Source organism: Microcaecilia unicolor, chromosome 14 (genome assembly GCF_901765095.1).
Source record: "Microcaecilia unicolor chromosome 14, aMicUni1.1, whole genome shotgun sequence".
Classification (NCBI taxonomy): Eukaryota; Metazoa; Chordata; class Amphibia; order Gymnophiona; family Siphonopidae; genus Microcaecilia; species Microcaecilia unicolor.
The window spans coordinates 10,761,052-10,782,203 of record NC_044044.1 but is presented as its reverse complement, the minus strand read 5'-3'; the positions used below and the strand labels follow the sequence as shown (position 1 = coordinate 10,782,203).

Sequence of the window (21,152 nt, the reverse complement as noted above, 5' to 3'; positions counted from 1 at the left end):
GGAAGAAGGAACCGACTGAAAATAATAAGAAACAGCATAAGGAATGTCAAGTCAAACGCAAAGCGCTGATAAGGAAGGCAAAGAGGGACTTTGAAAAAAAAGATTGCGTTGGAGGCAAAAACACATAGCAAATTTTTTTTAGGTATATTAAAAGCAGGAAGCCGGCAAAAGAATCAGTTGGACCCCTAGATGACCGAGGGGTAAAAAGGGGCAATCAGGGAAGACAAAGCCATAGCGGAGAGATTAAATGAATTCTTTGCTTCGGTCTTCACCAAGGAAGATTTGGGAGAGATACCATGAGGGAAGAGTTAGGACAGCTGTTGTAGTTGGTGATTCGATCATTAGGCATATAGATAGCTGGGTGGCTCGTGGACATGAGGATCACCTGGTGACTTGCCTGCCTGGTGCGAAGGTGGCAGACCTCACGCATCACCTAGATAGGATTTTAGTTAGTGCTGGGGAGGAGCTGGCTGTCTTGGTACATGTGGTTAGCAATGACATAGGAAAATGTGGGAGAGAGGTTCTGGAAGCCAAATTTAGTCTCTTAGGTAGAAAGCTCTAATCCAGGACCCCTAGGGTAGCATTTTCAGGGCCCAAGAGACAGGCAGAGCTCCGGAGTCTCAATGTGTGGATGAGACGATGGTGCAGGGAGGAGGGTTTTAGATTTGTTAGGAACTGGGCAACATTCTGGGGAAGGGGGAGCGGAGCCTATTCCAAAAGGATGGGCTCCACCTTAACCAGGGTGGGACCAGGCTGCTGGCATCGGCATTTAAAAAGGAGATAGAGCAGCGTTTAAACTAGAAACTGAGGGAAGGCCGACAGTCGCTCAAAAGCGCATGGTTCGGGATAAGATATCTTTCAAAGATATCACCAAAACAGGGAACATAGGGTATCCTGATAGTGAGGTTGCAAAAGAGACCATACTAGATCAGGTGTCCTTAAATAAAAATAAAAATCAGACAAAGATTGCAAATTAATACTGTCAAGTACTAAGCATGATGTAAATAGGAACAACAAACAGTTTGAAATGTCTATATGCAAATGCCAGGAGCCTAAGAAATAAGATGGAAGAGTTAGAATATCTATATATCTACTTATCATTTCTATAGCGCTGCAAGGCATACGCAGCGCTGTACACCATACACAGAAGACAATCCCTGCTCAATGAGCTTACAATCTAGATAAGACAGGTAAACAGACAGAACAATTGAGGGTAAGGGAATAAAGAGGTGAGGACAAAAGACAGGGTAAGTGAGTTAGGAGTCAAAAGCAGAGGTAAAGAGGTGGGTTTTGAGTTTGGACTTGAAAACGGCTAAAGACGGGGCAAGACATACAGGCTCGGGAAGTCCATTCCAGACGTGAGGTGCAGCGAGATAAAAGGAACAGAGTATTGAATTAGCAGTAGAGGAGAAAGGGTCGGACAAGAGAGATTTATCAACAGAACGGAGCACTCGAGGGGGGACGTAGGGGGAGACAAGAGTGGAGAGGTACTGGGGAGCGGCAGAGTGAATGCACTTATAGGTCAATAGGAGAAATTTGAATAGAATACGGAAACGGATAGGGAGCCAGTGAAGTGACTTAAGGAGAGGGCTAATGTGGGCATAGCGACTTTGGCGGAAAATGAGTTGCGCAGCAGAGTTTTGGATTGATTGAAGAGGAGAGAGATGGCTGAGAGGGAGGCCGGTGAGTAGTAGGTTACAATAATCAAGACGGGAGGTGATAAGAGTGTGGATAAGGGTTTTGGTAGAGTGCTCAGAGATGAAGGGACGGATTTTGCTGATGTTATAGAGAAAGAAACAACAGGTTTGGGCAGTCTGCTGAATGTGAGCAGAGAAGGAGAGAGAGGAGTCGAAGATGACCCCAAGGTTCCGGGCTGATGAGACTGGGAGAATGAGAGTGCCATCCACCAAAATAGAGAAAGGGGGGAGAGGAGAGGTAGGTTTAGAGGGAAAGATGAGGAGCTCGATTTTGGCCATGTTAAGTTGCAGGTGTCGTTGAGACATCCAGGCAGCGATGTCAGATAGGCAGGCTGAGACATTGGTCTGGATGCTGGTTGAGATTTTGGGGGTAGAGAGGTAGATTTGGGAGTCATCAGCAAAGAGATGGTATTGAAAGCCATGGGAAGATATCAGAGAGACAAGGGAAGAAGTATAGATGGAGAACAGGAGAGGACCGAGAACAGAACCTTGAGGTACACCGATTGGTAGAATATACTGGTAGAATATATTGCACTAAATGAAAAATTAGATATAATAGGCATCTCTGAGACCTGGTGGAAGGAGGATAACCAGTGGGACACTGTCATACCGGTGTATAAATTATATCATATTGATAGGGTGGATCGAATAGGTGGAGGGGTAGCATTGTATATTGGTGGAGGGGTAGCCTTGAATCAAATAGGTTAAAAATTCTGCAGGAAACAAAACACTTCTTGGAATCACTATGGATTGAAATTCCACGTCTAAAGGGGAAAAGGATAGTGATAGATGTGTACTACCGTTCGCCTGGCCAGGATAAACAGACGGATGCAGAAATGTTAAAGGAAATTAAGGACGCAAACAAACTGGGCAACAAAATAATAATGGGTGATTTCAATTACCCCGATATTGACTGGGTAAATGTAACATCGGGGCACGCTATGGAGGTAAAATTCCTTGATGAAATCAAGGACTGCTTTATGGAGCAGGAACCGATGAGAGAAGGAAAAATTGTAGACCTAGTCCTTACTGGAGTACATGATCTGGTGCGGGGGGGGGGGGGGGGGGGGTAATGGTGCTGGGGCCACTTGATAACAGTGACCATAATATGATCAGATATGATATTAGCTTTGGAGTAAGTAAACATAGGAAATCAAATACGTTGGCGTTTAACTTTAAAAAAGGAGACTATGATAAAATGAGAATAACAGTGAAAAAAAAACTTAGAGGAGCGACTGCGAGGGTCAAAAATTTACATCAGGCATAGATGCTGTTCAAAAACACCATCCTGGAAGCCCAGAACAAATATATTCCGGGCACTAAAAAAAGAAGGACGGAAGAGCAAATGACCGCCAGCATGGTTAAAAAGTGAGGGGAAGGAAGCTATTACTACTACTACTTAACACTTCTATGGCACTACAAGGCATACGCAGCGCTGTACACCATACACATAAAGACAGTCCCTGCTCAAAGAGCTCACAATCTAAATAAGATAGATAACAGACAGAACAATGAAGGGGTAAAGGGAATTAAAGAGGAGGGGATAAAAGGTACAGGCAAGTGAGCAGTGTTAGGACTCAAAAGCGGTGTCAAAGCTATTAGAGCTAAAAGAAAATTCTTCAGAAAATGGAAGAAGGAACCGACTGAAAATAATAAGAAACAGCATAAGGAATGTCAAGTCAAATGCAAAGCGCTGATAAGGAAGGCTAAGAGGGACTTCGAAAAAAAGACTGCGTTGGAGGCAAAAACATATAATAAAATATTTTTTTAGGTATATTAAAAGCAGGAAGCCGGCAAAAGAATCAGTTGGACCGCTAGATGACCGAGGAGTAAATGGGGCGATCAGGGAAGACAAAGCTGTAGCGGTGAGATTAAATGAATTCTTTGTTTCGGTCTTCACCGAGGAAGATTTGGGTGGGATACCGGTGCCAGAAATGGTACTCGAAACTAACGATTCGGAGAAACTTAATGAATTCTCTGCAAACCTGGAGGATGTATTGGGGCAGTTCTACAAACTGAAGAATAGCAAATCTCCTGGACTGGATGGCATTCATCCCAGAGTACTGATAAAACTGAAAAATGAACTTGCAGAACTATTTTTAGTAATATTTAATTTTATCCTTAAAATCGAGTGTGTTACCAGAAGATTGGAGGGTGGCTAATGTAACGCCAATTTTTTAAAAAGGTTCCAGGGGAGATCCAGGAAATTATAGACCGGTGAGTCTTACGTCGGTGCCAGGCAAAATAGTAGAGACTATTATAAAGAACAAAATTACAGAGCATATTCAAAAGCATGGATTAATGAGACAAAGCCAACATGGGTTTAGTGAAGGGAAATCTTGCCTCACCAATCTATTACATTTCTTTGAAGGGGTGAACAAACATGTGGATAAAGGTGAGGCGGTTGATATTGTGTATCTGGATTTTCAGAAAGCATTGACAAAGTACCTCATGAAAGACTCCAGAGGAAATTGGAAAGTCATGGGATAGGAGGTAGTGTCCTATTGTGGTTAAAAGATAGAAAACAGAGAGTAGGGTTAAATGGTCAGTATTCTCAATTCAGAAGGGTAGATAGTGGGGTTCCCCAAGGGTCTGAGCGGGAACTGCTGCTTTTTAACATATTTATAAATGACCTAGAGATGGTGGTAACTAGTGAGGTAATTAAATTTGCTGACAACACAAAGTTATTCAAAGTAGTTAAATTGTGGGAAGGAAAAATTACAAGAGGACCTTACGAGACTGGGAGACTGGGTGTCTAAATGGCAGATGATGGTTAATGTGAGCAAGTGCAAAGTGATGCATATGAGAAAGAGGAATCAGAATTATAGCTACGTTATGCAAGGTTCCACGTTAGGAGTCACGGACCAAGAAAGGGATCTAGTTGTCGTCGTTGATGATACGTTCAAACCTTCTGCTCAGTGTGCTGCTGTGGCTAAGAAAGCAAATAGAATGTTAGGTGTTATTAGGAAAGGAATGGAAAACAAAAATGAGGACAATATAATGCCTTTCTATCACTCCATGGTGCGACCGTACCTCGAATATTGTGTTCAATTCTGGTCGCCGCATCTCAAAAAAAGATATAGAAGGGCATAATCGAACGGGGCGCCCAAGTTTTCTCTCAGGACAGCCCCTCGAAGGGGCTGGGAAACCACTATTATCGAAATAAGATGGGCGGCCATCTTTCATTTCGATAATACGGTCGGGGATGCCCAAATCTCAACATTTAGGTTGACCTTAGAAATGGTCACCCCCGATTTTCGGTGATAATGGAAACTGAGGATGCCCATCTCAGAAACAACCAAATCCAAGCCATTTGGTCATGGGAGCAGCCAGCATTCGTAGTGCACTGGTCCGCCTGACATGCCAGGACACGAACCAGGCACCCTAGGGAGCACTGCAGTGGACTTCATAAATTTCTCCCAGGTGCATAGCTCCTTTATGTTGGGTGCTGAGCCCCCCAAACCATACCCAACACCCACTACCCACAACTGCACAACACTACCATAGTCCTAAGGAGTGAAGGGGGGAACCTACATATGGGTACAGTGGGTTTCGGGTGGGTTTTGAAGGTCTCACATTTACCACCACAAGTGTAACTGGTAGGGGGGGGGGGGGAGATGGGGCTGGGTCCGCCTGCCTGAAGTGCACTGCACCATTAAAACAGCTCCAGGACCTGCATACTGCTGTGATGGACCTGAGTATGACATTTGAGGCTGGCATAGAGGCTGGCACAAAATATTTTTAAAGAATTTTTGTGGGTTGGGGGGGTTAGTGACCACTGGGGGAGTAAGGGGAGGTCATCCCTGATTCTCTCCAGTGGTCATCTGATCAGTTCGGACACCTTTTTGTGCCTTGGTCGTAAGAAAAACACAACCAGGTAAAGTCATCCAAGTGCTCGTCAGGGACGCCCTCTTTTTCCCCATTATCGGCCGAAGACGACTATCTCCTAATCACGCCACAGTCCCGCCTTCGAACTTTGGTCGGCCCCGCGATGGAAAGCAGTCGAGGGTGTCCAAAAATTGGCTTTCGATTATGCCGATTTGGACGACCTTGCGAGAAAATGGGCGTCCTTCTCTTTTGAAAATAAGCGTGAGAGTCACTTTAACAGAGTGCAGGAATAGTCCTGGTCCTGGATCACACTAATCCAAGAAGGGCTGTTTTAATCCATTTGTGAACCCTTGATCCTAGGCCGAGGCTTAGGAAGGATCTTGGCCAAGGCCTAGGGTGGACCAAACAGCCGCTACACAATACCACAGCCACAAAGCCCCCGCACACTCAGGACACTCAGCCGGCACCAGCAGAAAAGGGAGATAGACCACTCAGGCGGGCCTCACGTCCGAACGGGAACCCACTTGTACAGAGTCCAAGCGTACGGGGCTCACGGCCGATCTGGAACCGAGTCACACACTAGGGAAGGGAAAAAGAACAACGAGGAGTCCCAGAAGGGACTGGAGCACATGCAATGCACACAGTGCTAGCTAGTGACACAAGGGAAGGGCGACAGACATGAAGCTGGCAGGTACAGGCTATGACTAGGGGAAGAGAAAGCCAAGGAAAGAATGGGACACAGATTCTATAGGAGTGAAGCTCCACAGGAACACTCTAGGCTGTACCATACAGCACACAAACACACTAGGCTGTGCCACACAACACCCAAGGGAAACGGGAAGCCACCTATAGGAATACACAAGGCTGTGCTACACATCACTCAAGGATTAAGGGAAACCACTTATAGGAATACACAGGACTGAGCCACTCAGCACTAAGGAGTCAAGGGAAACCACACACAAGAGTGCACAAGGCTGTGCCACAGAGTCAAATAACAGACACTAGAGACAAAGGGAAAAGCAAGCAAACAGGGAAAGCTGCCTTTACATACACCCGACTGATAAGGAGCAATGCTTATAGGACTCAGGAGACAACCACAGCAGACAAAGAGTTAAAGCAGGCTAAAAGGAAGGGCTGCTAACAACACTCATGTCAGGAAGAAGCAGGGCTTACACTGCAGTTAAAGGTTTAAAGCTAGCAAAGGAAAACACAATGTTCCTACCAGTAGTACCAGAACTCAGTAGCACACAGAGACAGAGCAACAGAGCACCCACAGGTGTAGGGAAGCAAGGTAATCAGGGAAAGCAGCTTAGCTAGGTAAACAAACAAGTATACGCTGGGAACAACCAGCACACAGAGAAGCTACGAGCAATGAGAGGAGTAAACAAACAAAGTCCCAGTCATTCCCCTGCCTGTCTTACAGAATCATAACAGGCTGGCTGTGTCTGTGGTCAACCTCTATTCCCTCTCTCCCTTCCATCCACAATCTATCCCCCCCCCCCTCTCTCTCTCTCTCCTGCCCCCTCATTTCAGCCCCCAGTTCCAGCCCCAGTCATTTTCTCCCTGTCCCCTTTTCAGCCCCCTTATCCCACCTACCTTCCTTTTCAGGCCCCAGTTCCAGTCCCCTTCATCCATCTGTCTTTCATTATGACAGGGCTGCTGCCCCCTACCTTTCTGCACCTTCTCCTCCCTCAGTCTGTCACTCTCCTGTTCCTGTGTGCTGGGACCCAGACTATCGCGTTAATGCAATCACCCGGGTCCCAATATACAGGACCAGAAGAGAGATAGACCAAGGGAGCAGAGCCTTCTGCCTGCCTTCAGAAGCCTTGCTGGTGCCAGGCCCCCCCCCCTTGGAGGTCGGGCCCTGGGAATCTAGCCCTCCCCCTCTCGGCGAACCTGTGCAACCTTAGGCAACTCGGTCTCCAAGAAGCAGCAGAAGGCAGCATTTCCCTTGCAGCTTTCCATCGCTCCCACTTCCTCCCTCCCCACTTCCATAGCTGCAACATCTCCACAGATCATTGAAGGGGAAAAAAGAAAAGTTGAGTTATCATCATGGTGGTAGGAGAAGGAGGGACCTACTAGGACCAATACCTTTTTTTTTTTGGCCTGGTCAGGTTGTAAGGGAGAGAGAGGGGGGTTTAGGAAGCAAGAGCAGAAAGAGGGAAGGGGAGCAGTGGGGCAGAAAGAGGTGAGTGTGGGGTGGGGGTTGGGTTTTAGAATGGTAAGAAAAGGAATAGGGCAAAAGGGGTACAGAGGGTAGGGGTTGTGGGTACAGATGGGAGAGTTTAGGATGGCAAGAATGGAAGAGATGCATTCACTCTACCGCTCCCGAGTACCTCTCCACTCTTGTCTCTCCCTATGCCCCCCCTCGGGTACTCCGTTCTGTGGATAAATCTCTCTTGTCTGTCCCCTTCTCCTCTACTGCTAATTCCAGACTCCATTCCTTTTATCTTGCTGCACATCACGCCTGGAATAGACTTCCCAAGCCTGTACGTCTAGCCCCGGGTTTTGCCATTTTCAAATCCAGGCTAAAAGCCCACTTCTTTAACACTGCTTTCGACTCCTAACCACTACTCACTTGCCCTGTACCCTTTTATCCCCACCTCTTTAATTCCCTTACCTCTTAGTTGTTCAGTCTGTCTGTGCTATTTAGATTGTGAGCTCTTTGAGCAGGGACTGTCTTTTCATGTATGGTGTACAGCGCTGCGTATGCCTTGTAGCGATATAGAAGTGATAAGTAGTAGTAGTAGATGGGGTTAGGGTTGCGGCAGGATGGAAAGAAAGATGGGGTGTGGGATAAAATGAGGAGAAAGAAGGGTGTGGGCAGAATGAAGGAAGTTAAGGTCACAAGGAGGGAAGACTGGGGAGTGTGGGTGGGGTTAGGAAGAGAGAAGGGGAGGAAGAGAAGGTACTGGGACTGAGAGGGTGGGGAAGAGAGGTAGGTAAGTGGACAGCAGAATAAGGGGCAGGGAGAGTGTTTGTGAACAAATAGGAGGCAAGTGAGGGGAAGTGCATGGGATAAAAGGGAGAGAAAGAAGCAGTTGGGTACAGTTTATGAGGGAAAGAGCACTGAAAAGTGATACAGGTGGTATTTGGGGGGGGTCAATTGGTTCTTGCTTTTGTGAGGTTGGGAGGTGCAATGTTGGTGTCACTGAGCCCCTCTTGTCATTTGGTATATTTACTGAATCCCCTATTACAAATGTCACTGCATGCCACTGAGGAGGAACATGCTAGACATGGGACCAGGGTAAAGAAGGAAAGTTTAGATGATGCTCTCCTGCCACGGCACCACCCTCCAAATGCTGCCATCCTAGGCAGACACCAAGTCTATCTACTAACAGGCCAACCCTACTACTCATCTGTTCCCTGTAGAAGGAAAGTGAAAACAGAAGGGGAAGGGCTAGATTTAAGAAGCAAAGTGGTAGATACGTAGCTGTGCTCTGTCCCTAACCCCCACTCCCAGTTCCCTGCACACTCTCCGAGAGGGAAGGGACTAGAGGAGGAAGCAAAGGGTTGTTTTATGCTACCTGAGATTTTAGGTACTGATCAATAGTCATTGGGTTGAACATTTTGTGTTCATGTATATCAAAGTTTCTGGTGCTACCTCTAAATTTGCTGCATCCTAGGTGATCGCCTAGGTCTGCCTAATGGACAAGCTGGTCTTCACACGTTCTCTAATAGTTTCTTTGTTCTCAGTTATACCGCCGATCATGTGAGAGTGGAAGTTGGAGTGACATCCATCCATCAAAGAAAGGAATTGATATTGGTGAAGACTATCTTCAGTTATCCGTTGTTCGACTTTGACAAATTCGACTATGACATTGGGCTGCTGCTACTCATGGAGCCAATACAGTTCAACGTGCTGAAAAGACCCATCTGCCTCCCACCTGCAGGCGAATTGGAATACAACGACTGGCAATCATGCTATGCTGTTGGGTGGGGGACAGTGAAATCTAGTGAGTAAACTGTGTGGCAGTGCTATTAGATAGATGAAAAATGGTTCAGTCCAGAAGAAGGGAAAAAAGAAAGCCTTAAGCTCCTCAAGGAGTCATCAAACATCCTAAAACTGACAATGAAAGAAATAGTGCAAAAACTGATGCATTGTCTGATGGCTGAGATCCATTTTATTGGACTAATACAAAGGAGCAGATCGGAATAAGAAAATTGTTTTCAAAAACTTTATTCTTGTAGCTCTAGAAATAAAACCAAACAAGCCCTTATTTGGTTTTATTTCTACAGCTCACAAGAATAAAGTTTTTGAAAACAATTTTCTTATTCTGATCTGCTCCTTTGCACTGCTTGGATTTTGTGGATCGCTTGATCTGCTGTGTTCTTGGACCTTCTAATATAAGAATTATCCAAAGATAATGCGGCACCTGAGATCTTCAGATCATGCCAGTTCCTTCTCCAGAACTAAAGTCCCAGATGTGGCTAATCTGAAGAAGGAACTGATGTGGTTTGTAAAACTCATGGTACTGCTTCATTGTTAGATCATTTTTGTGTTGGCCTAATAAAGATTCTGTTTTTCCCAGGAGATGGATAAGGCAACCAGACTGTTTCTCCAAAGAGGGGTTCTACAATTGTCTAAATAATGTAAGGAGGATAATAGATGTTGTAGGTGCCTGGGGGGATGGGGTAGGTCCTTTGTAACACTCTCAGTACTTGAGGTCCACAAATGGGTCAGTTTTCAAGTTTTATCTTTATATGATAAGCTGCCCATCAAAATTAATACCTAAGTGGTTTACAATAGTACTAGTAAAATAAACAACTAATAGACAATTACATAGTAACATATAGATAAAGGTTAAAACTACAGGGGACAGTATTCGGCCCAATAACAGCATTTTTACAAACGCTGATCAAAGTGGGTTGAAATAGAACTGGATATTCAGTTCTGGGCCTTGTCCAGACACCAGCAGAATATCCAGGTCTTGACTGGCTGCTGGAAGTTATTTGGGTGCTGGCCAATATTCAGTTTTTATTTCTGTACAAGACCTGTTGTTTCTTTCTTTACAACATCCGTAAAATCCGTCCCTTTCTTTCCGAGCACTCTACCAAAACACTCATCCACACCCTTGTCACCTCTCGTTTAGACTACTGCAATTTGCTTCTTGCTGGCCTCCCACTTAGTCACCTCTCCCCTCTCCAATCGGTTCAAAACTCTGCTGCCCGTCTCATCTTCCGCCAGGGTCCCTCTCCTCAAGTCCCTTCACTGGCTCCCTATCCGTTTTCGCATCCTGTTCAAACTTCTTCTACTAACCTATAAATGTACTCACTCTGCTGCTCCCCAGTATGTCTCCACACTCGTCCTTCCCTACACCCCTTCCCGTGCACTCTGCTCCATGGATAAATCCTTCTTATCTGTTCCCTTCTCCACTACTGCCAACTCCAGACTTTGCGCCTTCTGTCTCGTTGCACCCTATGCCTGGAATAAACTTCCTGAGCCCCTACGTCTTGCCCCATCCTTGGCCACCTTTAAATCTAGACTGAAAGCCCACCTCTTTAACATTGCTTATGACTCGTAACCACTTGTAACCACTCGCCTCCACCTACCCTCCTCTCCTCCTTCCTGTACACATTAAATGATATGCTTTGATGTCCCCAAGCATACCTCCTACCCACCCCCATCCTCCCACCCTGTCAGACTGTCATAGTAATGCTTGAATGTTTTCACTTATATACACTGTCAGCTAGCACATTTGCTTATTTCCGATCTGAGGAAGAAGAGCAACCTTCGAAAGCTAATCAAGAAATGTATTAAGTTATGTCCAATAAAAAAGGTATCATCTTATTTTCTTTTCCATGTTTTATTTTGTTTGATTTCTATTGATAACCTTAAGAGTGGACTAACACGGCTACCACACTCCTCTACTATTGTTATTGTTGTAACTCATCTGCTTGAACTGGTGGAAGATAAATACAGCTGAATAGTTAAAATTGGATGAAAATCTCAAGAACAAAGGCCGTGTACTCATGGGCCCTAAATTCAGCTACTAGTTGTGTGCCATGATTGGGACAGTGGGTCCTGGCTGAATATCGACCGGGGACCTGCACAAGCTCCAGGAGCCAGCATGTATGGGTTGACCCAGGATATGTAATGCTGAGGCCTGGACGGAGCTCAGCGTCAAATATTCAGGGCTGGTTTTGCATACAGTAGTAGAAACCCCTGACCACCGTGGGCTGAATATTGACTGTTTTTAGTGCCACTGGACCCACTTTAAGGAATGCTCTCCCCCTCCCCCCATGTCTAGAAACTTCGTTTGAGAAATTTAAGTCAGGTTTGAAGACTCCTCTTTTTCAGGATGCTTTCACAGAATATGTGCACACTTTGGTTTCTTTATTTGATAGCGATTGATGGCTGGGATACAACAATGCAGAACATAAAAAGAATCTAGAACCTTTTAAGTACATAAGTACATAAGTATTGCCATACTTGGATAGATCAAAGATCCATCAAGCCCAGCATCCTGTTTCCAACTGTGGCCAATCCAGGGTACAAATATCTGGCAAGATCCCAAAAAAGTACAAAACATTTTATGCTGCTTATCCCAGAAATAAGCAGTGGATTTTCCCCAAGTCCATTTTAATAATGGTCTATAGACTTTTCCTTTAGGAAGCCGTCCAAACTTTTTTTTAACCCCACTAAGCTAACCGCCTTTACCACATTCTCTGGCAAGGAATTCTAGAGTTTAATTACACGTTGAGTGAAGAAAACCTCTCTCTGATTTGTATTAAATTTACTATTTTGTAGCTTCATTGAATGCCCCTGGTCCTAGTACTTTTGAAAAGAGTAAACAGACGCTTCACGTCTAACCTTTCCACTCCACTCATTATTTTATAGACCTCTTTCATATCTCTCCTCATATTATAATATAATTTTGTACAAAAGGGCAGGAGGGTTGGCTTCTGAGACACACAGCTATATTTACTCTTTCTGCATTTTCCTTTAAGATTGTACCTTTTTCTTTTCCTTCACTGCTAATGTCTATTTTTTAAACTTTTGTAAGCCACTCAGAAGGCCTTGCTTATTGGCGGGATAACAAACTTGAAACCTGAATGCTGCCTCTGCAGCATTTCCAGCTGTTGCTGACCCAGGGAGTACAAGGCCTAAATCAGGAATAAAGCGCAGGCCTCGTCTCATGGCAGTATGCACTGTACAACACTGCTGTTGAGCCACTGCCTTGTCCCATCTGCAAAGCTGCTAAGTTACATGGAGGGATATATTTACTTCTGTTCGGTAAATTATGTTTTGTTTTTTTACAGACAGCTATAAGACTGAAACAAAGTTACGGAAGGCGCCGGTATTCCTGATAAAGTTCAAAACATGTCAGGACTGGTACAAACAATTAACGTGGAACATGTTATGTGCTGGCCATGAAGAAGGAGGACCTAGCGTTTGCCAGGTTACATTTTACTTATAATACAGTTTGAGATATTGTATGTCACGGCCCAATGAGATTAAATTTAAGGACCTAAATATTTATATGCTGGGGTGGGGGGGTTATGATAGAAATATTTCAATACCTTTAAGATATAAATAGGGAAAAGGGGTGAGATTTGACATACTGCCTTTCTATGGTTAAAGTCAAAGTGGTTTACGTTATATATGGGTAGTTGTTTTTGTACCTGGGGCAATGGAGAGTTCAGTGACTTGCCCAGAGTCACAGGGAGCTGCAGTGGGAATCAAACCCAGTTCCCCCGGTTCTCAGCCTGTTGTGCTAACCATTAGGCTACTCCTCAACACATGGATTAGTGCACCTTAATAAAAGGACCCATAATGTGCAGGAAGCAAAAAACCTTTTCAGTGAAAAAAAAGTTTTAGAAGAGCTGATGATATGGGTACACTCATGAGTAACATATGGAAATATTTCTTCATAGAAAGGATGGTGAATGCATGAAACAGTTTCTTGGGAAAGTGATGGATTCAAAAGAAAAAGAATAGAATTCAAGAGGTCCCAGGATAGGCCTAAAGGATATTTAGTTGTGAAGAAGTGAGGGAAATATCTGAGATTAACTGGCACCTATGGCATTGCCCTAGGATGTAAATTCAGAAGAAAATAGATGGACTTTACTGGCCTTATCGATTCTATATTTCTAAGTTATTATTGTGTTTCTGTATTTACATGCATGTGTGTGCATGTGCATTTGCGTGTGTTAACCCCTCCCCCCTACTGGTATAGCTAGGTGGATGCCTAGTGTAAACCAAGTAAGTTGGGAATAGGTAGGGTTATCCATACGTCTGGTTCTACCCAGACATGTCCTCTATTTGAGGACACGGCCTTGCAACTGAGTGGGTTTTGTCAGCCTGCCCATTTGTCCAGATTTTTGGAGGAACGGGAAGGCGGGCCTAAGGGTTTCCTATCCTCCCCTCACTTACTGTAGTGCCCTGGTGGTCTATTGACCTCTTCAGGGCAGGAATGAGCCCCCTCTTTCCTGCCCAGCACGGCTGTAGACTGGCTTGCTGCCTCCCATCCCGGTGCCGATTCAAAATGACTGCCGAGAGTTCAAGCAGCGGCTTTGCAAGACTTCCACACTCCCTCCAAAGCGGGAAAGTCTCCCCTGAGACCCACTTAGGCATATTTTCGAAGTACTTAGCCTTCCAAAGTTTCATAGGAGTTCCATAGAAACCTATGGAACTTTGGAAGGCTAAGTGCTTTGAAAATATGCCTCACTGTGTGCCAGGGGATCCACTGCCACTCTTGCTGCTACTTTTGATGAGCAGCAGCAGCCACAGCAAAACAAGAAAAGCAAGCACAGGGCCGCAGCGACCTTCTGGCATGCGCTATCGGCTCTGCTCGTCCTCTGACCCCCAGAATGGGAAATTGATGTCAGCGGGGGCAGAAGACGGCAAAGCCGACTTTGCGTGCTTGAAGGTTGCTGTGGCCCCGCGCTTGATTATTTTGTTTTATTGGGGGGAGCAGCAGCGGCCAGTAAACACTGGGTACTGGGTAGAAAGGGAAGGGGAAGTGGGAAAGGGTGTTGAGAGGGAGGCAGGAAGTGCTAAATGGAGAGAGCAGAGGGGAGAAAATGAAAGAAGAGTGGGACTCTGGATGGGTACTGTAGGTAGAATAATCATAAATAATTCTTATAGGAAAAGCAACTCCCAACAGATTATTATTTATGCCAAGGTCCGACGATGATGCAGAACTCTGCCCAAGCAAATATTCTGGACTCTTGTCTAGGGGAACATAGGACCTTGCTTTTGGCAGCTAGCCAAACTTGCCATTACCGAGAAGTGAAACCAAATCCAAAGCTGATATATATATATATTAGATTTATTATTGATAAAGAAGATATACAAATATATAGAATAACTCTGTAGCAAAGCTTAGCAAAATACAAAAATATATAAAGAACTTGCTAATAATAAAACAGAACTAGATTGCTACTGAATAAAACTATACACAATGATTCTTTTTTTGTTACATTTGTACCCCGCACTTTCCCACTCATGGCAGGCTCAATGCGGCTTACATGGGGCAATAGAGGGTTAAGTGACTTGCCCAGAGTCACAAGGAACTGCCTGTGTCTGAAGTGGGAATTGAACTCAGTTCCTCAGGACCAAAGTCCACCACCCTAACCACTAGGCCACTCCTCCACGCCACTCTGGACTACAATACTAGGTAATTACAGAAACCTGATTTGTAACCTAAACTACGGTTCTTATGTCAAATACAAAGTTAGCAGCTTTATCTCCTGACCACAAGTTATGACGTAACCGATCTTTCTTGGATAAACACCAATCACTAATCCCAGACTATAGAAAGTAAATCACTGAATCTCACCGTGCTGTCTCTCAAGGCAGCCTCTCAATGAGATGGGGGTAGATTTCTTCTTAGACTCAAGCTGCCTCTACAGCGAGCCTTAGTCTCGATATAGTGCAGGGTCTCTCTGCAGGAAGCAGGGTCACAATCACTCCGGGCTGTACTTCAGGGCTGGTATAGCTGAGCCAATGAGTATTTTCACCAGATATGCAGTTCACAGGTATCAGATCTTCTCCTTTCTTTTGTCAGTCCAAACTCTCTGATGGTCTCCGACTAACTCCGACTAACTTCAGTTCCCACTTTCTTAGTACCTCTCCATCAGGTGACAGTAGGGAACCAATCTTCTTCTTGTCCAGCAAACTGCATGGGCAAGAAGAGTCCTTTTTTTTGTGCCTTGAAAATGGTAACTTTCTGGTCTGCATTTCTGGTTCTAATCAGGATTTCTGGAACCATAGGTCTGACTCCCTTCTCAGCTTCTCAGGGTGATAACAGGGTGGTTGTAACACAGAATGTCCTTAGCTGTGGTCTGCCTGCTAGTAATTTTCCACAAGCTGAAAAGCTGGATCTTGCTGACACAGAAAGGTTCAGGTCAGAGGTTGTAGCAGCCATCTTGTTTGTAACAGGATGCATTAGGCTTGTATGAACCAAGACCAGCTCAGGTGAGATCACAGGGAAATAACCCCTACAGTACAGAGAGAGAAATGAGACGGAAGAGGGGAGGGGAGAAAGAGGGGACATGGAAAAGGGCAGGAAAGAGAGAAGCTGATGGGAAGAAGAATGGGGAGATCCTGGCTGGTCAGATGGAGAGAGAAAGATGAGAAATGCTGGATGAAAGGAGAGAGAAAGATGGAAAATGCTGGAAGGAGGAGGCAGAAAGTACACTGGATGGAAGGGTAGGGAGAGAAAGAGGACACTGGAAGAATGGGTTTTGATATTGGCATTGAAGGAAGTGAAACTAGGAAATCAAGTACACTAGCGTTTAACTATAGAAAAGGTGATTACGACAAAATGAGAAAAATGGTGAAAAAAAGACTGAAAGGAGCAGCTCGCAGAGTAAAAAAACTTGCATCAGGCGTGGATGCTGTTTAAAAACACCATCCTGGAGGTTCAGGACAAATATATTCCACGTATTAGAAAAAAGGGAAAAAAGACTAAACGTCAGCCGGCGTGGCTAAACAGTAAGATAAAGGAAATCATTAGAGCCAAAAAACAATCCTTCAGAAAGTGGAGAAGAGAACCAACTGAAAGTAACAGGATAGATCATAAGGAATGCCAAGCCAAATGCAAAGCGGAGATAAGGAGGGCAAAAAAGGACTTTGAGAAGAAATTAGCGTTGGAAGCAAAAATACATAGTAAAAATTTTTTAGATACATTAAAAGCAGGAAACCGGCCAAAGAGTCGGTTGGGCCGCTGGACGAAAATGGTGTTAAAGGGGCGATCAAGGAGGACAAAGCCGTAGCGGAGAAATTAAATGAATTCTTTGCTTCGGTCTTCACCGAGGAGGATTTGGGGGGGGACACCGGTGCCGGAAAGAATATTTGAAGCGGGGGAGTCGGAGAAACTAAACAAATTCTCTGTAACCTTGGAGGATGTAATGGGTCAGTTCAGCAAGCTGAAGAGTAGTAAATCACCGGGACCTGATGGTATTCATCCCAGAGTATTAATAGAACTAAAAAATGAACTTGCGGAGCTACTGTTAGAAATATGCAATCTGTCCCTAAAATCGAGTGTAGTACCGGAAGACTGGAGGGTAGCCAATGTTACTCCGATTTTTAAGAAGGGTTCCAGAGGAGATCCGGGAAATTATAGACCGGTGAGTCTGACGTCGGTGCCGGGCAAGATGGTGGAGGCTATTATTAAGAATAAAATTGCAGAGCATATACAAAAACATGGACTGATGAGACAAAGTCAGCACGGATTTAGTGAAGGGAAGTCTTGCCTCACCAATCTAATGCATTTTTTTGAGGGGGTAAGCAAACATGTGGACAATGGGGAGCCGGTTGATATTGTATATCTGGATTTTCAGAAGGCGTTTGACAAAGTGCCGCACGAAAGACTCCTGAAGAAATTGCAGAGTCATGGAATCGGAGGTAGGGTATTATTATGGATTAAGAACTGGTTGAAAGATAGGAAGCAGAGAGTAGGATTGCGTGGCCAGTATTCTCAGTGGAGGAGGGTAGTTAGTGGGGTCCCGCAGGGGTCTGTGCTGGGTCCGTTGCTTTTTAATGTATTTATAAATGACCTAGAGATGGGAATAACTAGTGAGGTAATTAAATTCGCCGATGACACAAAATTATTCAGGGTCGTCAAGTCGCAGGAGGAATGTGAACGATTACAGGAGGACCTTGCGAGACTGGGAGAATGGGCGTGCAAGTGGCAGATGAAGTTCAATGTTGACAAGTGCAAAGTGATGCATGTGGGTAAGAGGAACCCGAATTATAGCTACGTCTTGCAAGGTTCCGCGTTAGGAGTTACGGATCAAGAAAGGGATCTGGGTGTCGTCGTCGATGATACGCTGAAACCTTCTGCTCAGTGTGCTGCTGCGGCTAGGAAAGCGAATAGAATGTTGGGTGTTATTAGGAAGGGTATGGAGTCCAGGTGTGCGGATGTTATAATGCCGTTGTATCGCTCCATGGTGCGACCGCACCTGGAGTATTGTGTTCAGTACTGGTCTCCGTATCTCAAAAAAGATATAGTAGAATTGGAAAAGGTACAGCGAAGGGCGACGAAAATGATAGTGGGGATGGGACGACTTTCCTATGAAGAGAGGCTGAGAAGACTAGGGCTTTTCAGCTTGGAGAAGAGACGGCTGAGGGGAGATATGATAGAAGTGTATAAAATAATGAGTGGAATGGATCGGGTGGATGTGAAGCGACTGTTCACGCTATCCAAAAATACTAGGACTAGAGGGCATGAGTTGAAGCTACAGTGTGGTAAATTTAAAACGAATCGGAGAAAAATTTTCTTCACCCAACGTGTAATTAGACTCTGGAATTCGTTGCCGGAGAACGTGGTACGGGCGGTTAGCTTGACGGAGTTTAAAAAGGGGTTAGATAGATTCCTAAAGGACAAGTCCATAGACCGCTATTAAATGGACTTGGAAAAATTCCGCATTTTTAGGTATAACTTGTCTGGAATGTTTTTACGTTTGGGGAGCGTGCCAGGTGCCCTTGACCTGGATTGGCCACTGTCGGTGACAGGATGCTGGGCTAGATGGACCTTTGGTCTTTCCCAGTATGGCACTACTTATGTACTTATGTACTTATGCTGAATGGAAAAGAGTAGAGAGAGAGACACTGGATGGAAGGATTGGGAGAGACAGTAGATGTTGGATGGAAGGATGGGGAAAGAAAGAGGGAAGATGCTGGATGGAAGACTAGGGATAGAGAGGGGAGACGCTGGATAGAAGGATGCAGAGAGAAAGAGGGAGACACTGGAAGGACGGGGAGAGAGGGGGGACGAGCTGAATGGAAAAGTGTAGAGAGAGAGAACTGGCTAGAAGGAAGGGGAGATTGAGGCACTGGATGGAAGGATTGGCAGAGGGTAGATGGGTGGAAGAATGGGGTGAGAAAGAGGGAAGACACTGGATGGAAGGGTAGGAGAAAAAGAGAGAATATGCTAGATGGAACGATAGGGAAAGAAAGAAAAGACGCTGGATGGAAGGATGCAAAGAGATAGAGAGGGAGACACTGGAAGGATGGGGAGAGAAAGAGGGGAGATGCTAGATGGAAAGGGGAATAGGATAAAGTTAGTGAAAGAGTGGAGAATAAGAGGAAGGGGCATGGGGAGAACAAAGGTGAGGAAAAGATGAAAAGCCATAAGTAGATGAAGTGAAGAGAGGGAAATTAAAGAATGGATAGTAAGAATGAATTAAATCTGGACAGAGAGAGAGGCAGAAAAATAAACTGAAGAAAGGAGAGAAAATGACAAGTGGGCAGGAAACCCTGGCAAGAGAGTTAAGAGAAGATGAAGGAAAGCAGAATCAAGAGACTGGGGCCACCACAATTAGAAAAAGTAAATGGACAGACAACAAAGGTACAGAAAATAATTTTATTTTAAATTTAGGATAAAGTAATGTGGTAGCTGTGTTAAGAAAGGCACTCAGCTCCAGTCCCACCAGGTCGAACGGCAATAAAGGAAACAGAAACCGCAGAGCCTTCCCTCTTCCTTGCACTGCTATTGTCTCTGCCGGTACGATTCCTCCTCCAATGCGAAGTCACTTCATAAGTACATAAGTAATGCCACACTGGGAAAAGGCCAAGGGTCCATCGAGCCCAGCATCCTGTCCACGACAGCGGCCAATCCAGGCTAAGGGCACCTGGCAAGCTTCCCAAATGTACAAACATTCTATACATGTTATGCCTGGAATTGTGGAAATAAGATTGAAGGGGGGCAGACTCAAGAAAAATGTCAGGAAGTATTTTTTCAAGGAGATAGTAGTGGATGCTTGGAATGCCCTCCCGCGGGAGGTGGTGGAAACGAAAACAGTAACGGAATTCAAACATGCGTGGGATAAACATAAAGGAATCCTGTTCAGAAGGAATGGATCTTAAGGAGCTTAGCCGAGATTGGGTGGCAGAGCCGGTGGGGGGAGGCGGGGATGGTGCTGGGCAGACTTATACGGTCTGTGCCAGAGCCGGCGGTGGGAGGCGGGACTGGTGGTTGGGAGGCGGGGATAGTGCTGGGCAGACTTATGCAGTCTGTGCCAGAACCGGTGGTGGGAGGCGGGGCTGGTGGTTGAGAGGCAGGGATAGTGCTGGGCAGACTTATACGGTCTGTGCTCTGAAAAGGACAGGTACAAATCAGGGTAAGGTATACACAAAAAGTAGCACAAATTAGTTTGTCTTGTTGGGCAGACTGGATGGACCGTGCAGGTCTTTTTTTTGCCGTCATCTACTATGTTACTATGTTCTATTCGCTTTCCTAGCCGCAGCAGCACACTGAGCAGAAGGTTTCAGTGTATTATCGACGACGACACCCAGATCCCTTTCTTGGTCCATAACTCCTAACGTGGAACCTTGCATGACGTAGCTATAATTCGGGTTCTTTTTTCCCACATGCATCACCTTGCACTTGCTCACATTAAACATCATCTGCCATTTAGCCACCCAGTCTCCCAGTCTCGTAAGGTCCTTCTGTAATTTTTCACAATCCTGTCGCGAGTTAACGACTTTGAATAACTTTGTGCATCAGCAAATTTAATTACCTCGCTAGTTACTCCCATCTCTAAATCGTTTATAAATATATTAAAAAGCAGCGGTCCTAGCACAGACCCCTGAGGAACCCCACTAACTACCCTTCTCCATCGTGAATATTGCCCATTTAACCTTCAACCAATTTTTAATCCACAATAGGACACTTCCTCCTATCCCATGACCCTCCAATTTCCTCTGTAGCCTTTCATGAGGTACCTTGTCAAACGCCTTTTGAAAATCCAGATACATGATATCAACCGGCTCCCCTTTGTCCACATGTTTGTTTACTCCTTCAAAGAATTGAAGTAAATTGGTCAGGCAAGATTTCCCCACACAAAAGCCATGCTGACTTGGTCTCAGTAGTCCATGGCCTTGGATGTGGCTCTGTAATTTTGTTTTTGATAATAGCCTCTACCATTTTCCCCGGCACCGACGTCAGACTCACCAGTCTATAATTTCCCGGATCTCCCCTGGAACCTTTTCTAAAAATTGGCGTTACATTGGCCACCCTCCAATCTTCCGGTACCGAGCTCGATTTTAAGGATAAATTGCATATCACTAACAGTAGCTCCGCAAGCTCATTTTTCAGTTCTATCAGTACTCTAGGATGAATACCATCCGGTCCAGGAGATTTGCTACTCTTCAGTTTGCTGAACTGCCCCATTACG

The 21,152-nt window shown here is 45.1% G+C and overlaps 1 protein-coding gene across 1 annotated transcript in view; it reads left to right on the top strand.

Moving 5' to 3' along the window:
- The window catches only part of LOC115458272 (serine protease 55-like), a 46,248-nt gene that overhangs the window by 11,062 nt on the left and 14,034 nt on the right, over positions 1–21,152 (top strand). The window contains exons 4-5 of the mRNA XM_030188136.1: positions 9,222–9,481; positions 12,789–12,928. Coding sequence (XP_030043996.1) covers positions 9,222–9,481; positions 12,789–12,928 — 400 coding nt within the window. The remainder of the gene's footprint in view (positions 1–9,221; positions 9,482–12,788; positions 12,929–21,152) is intronic.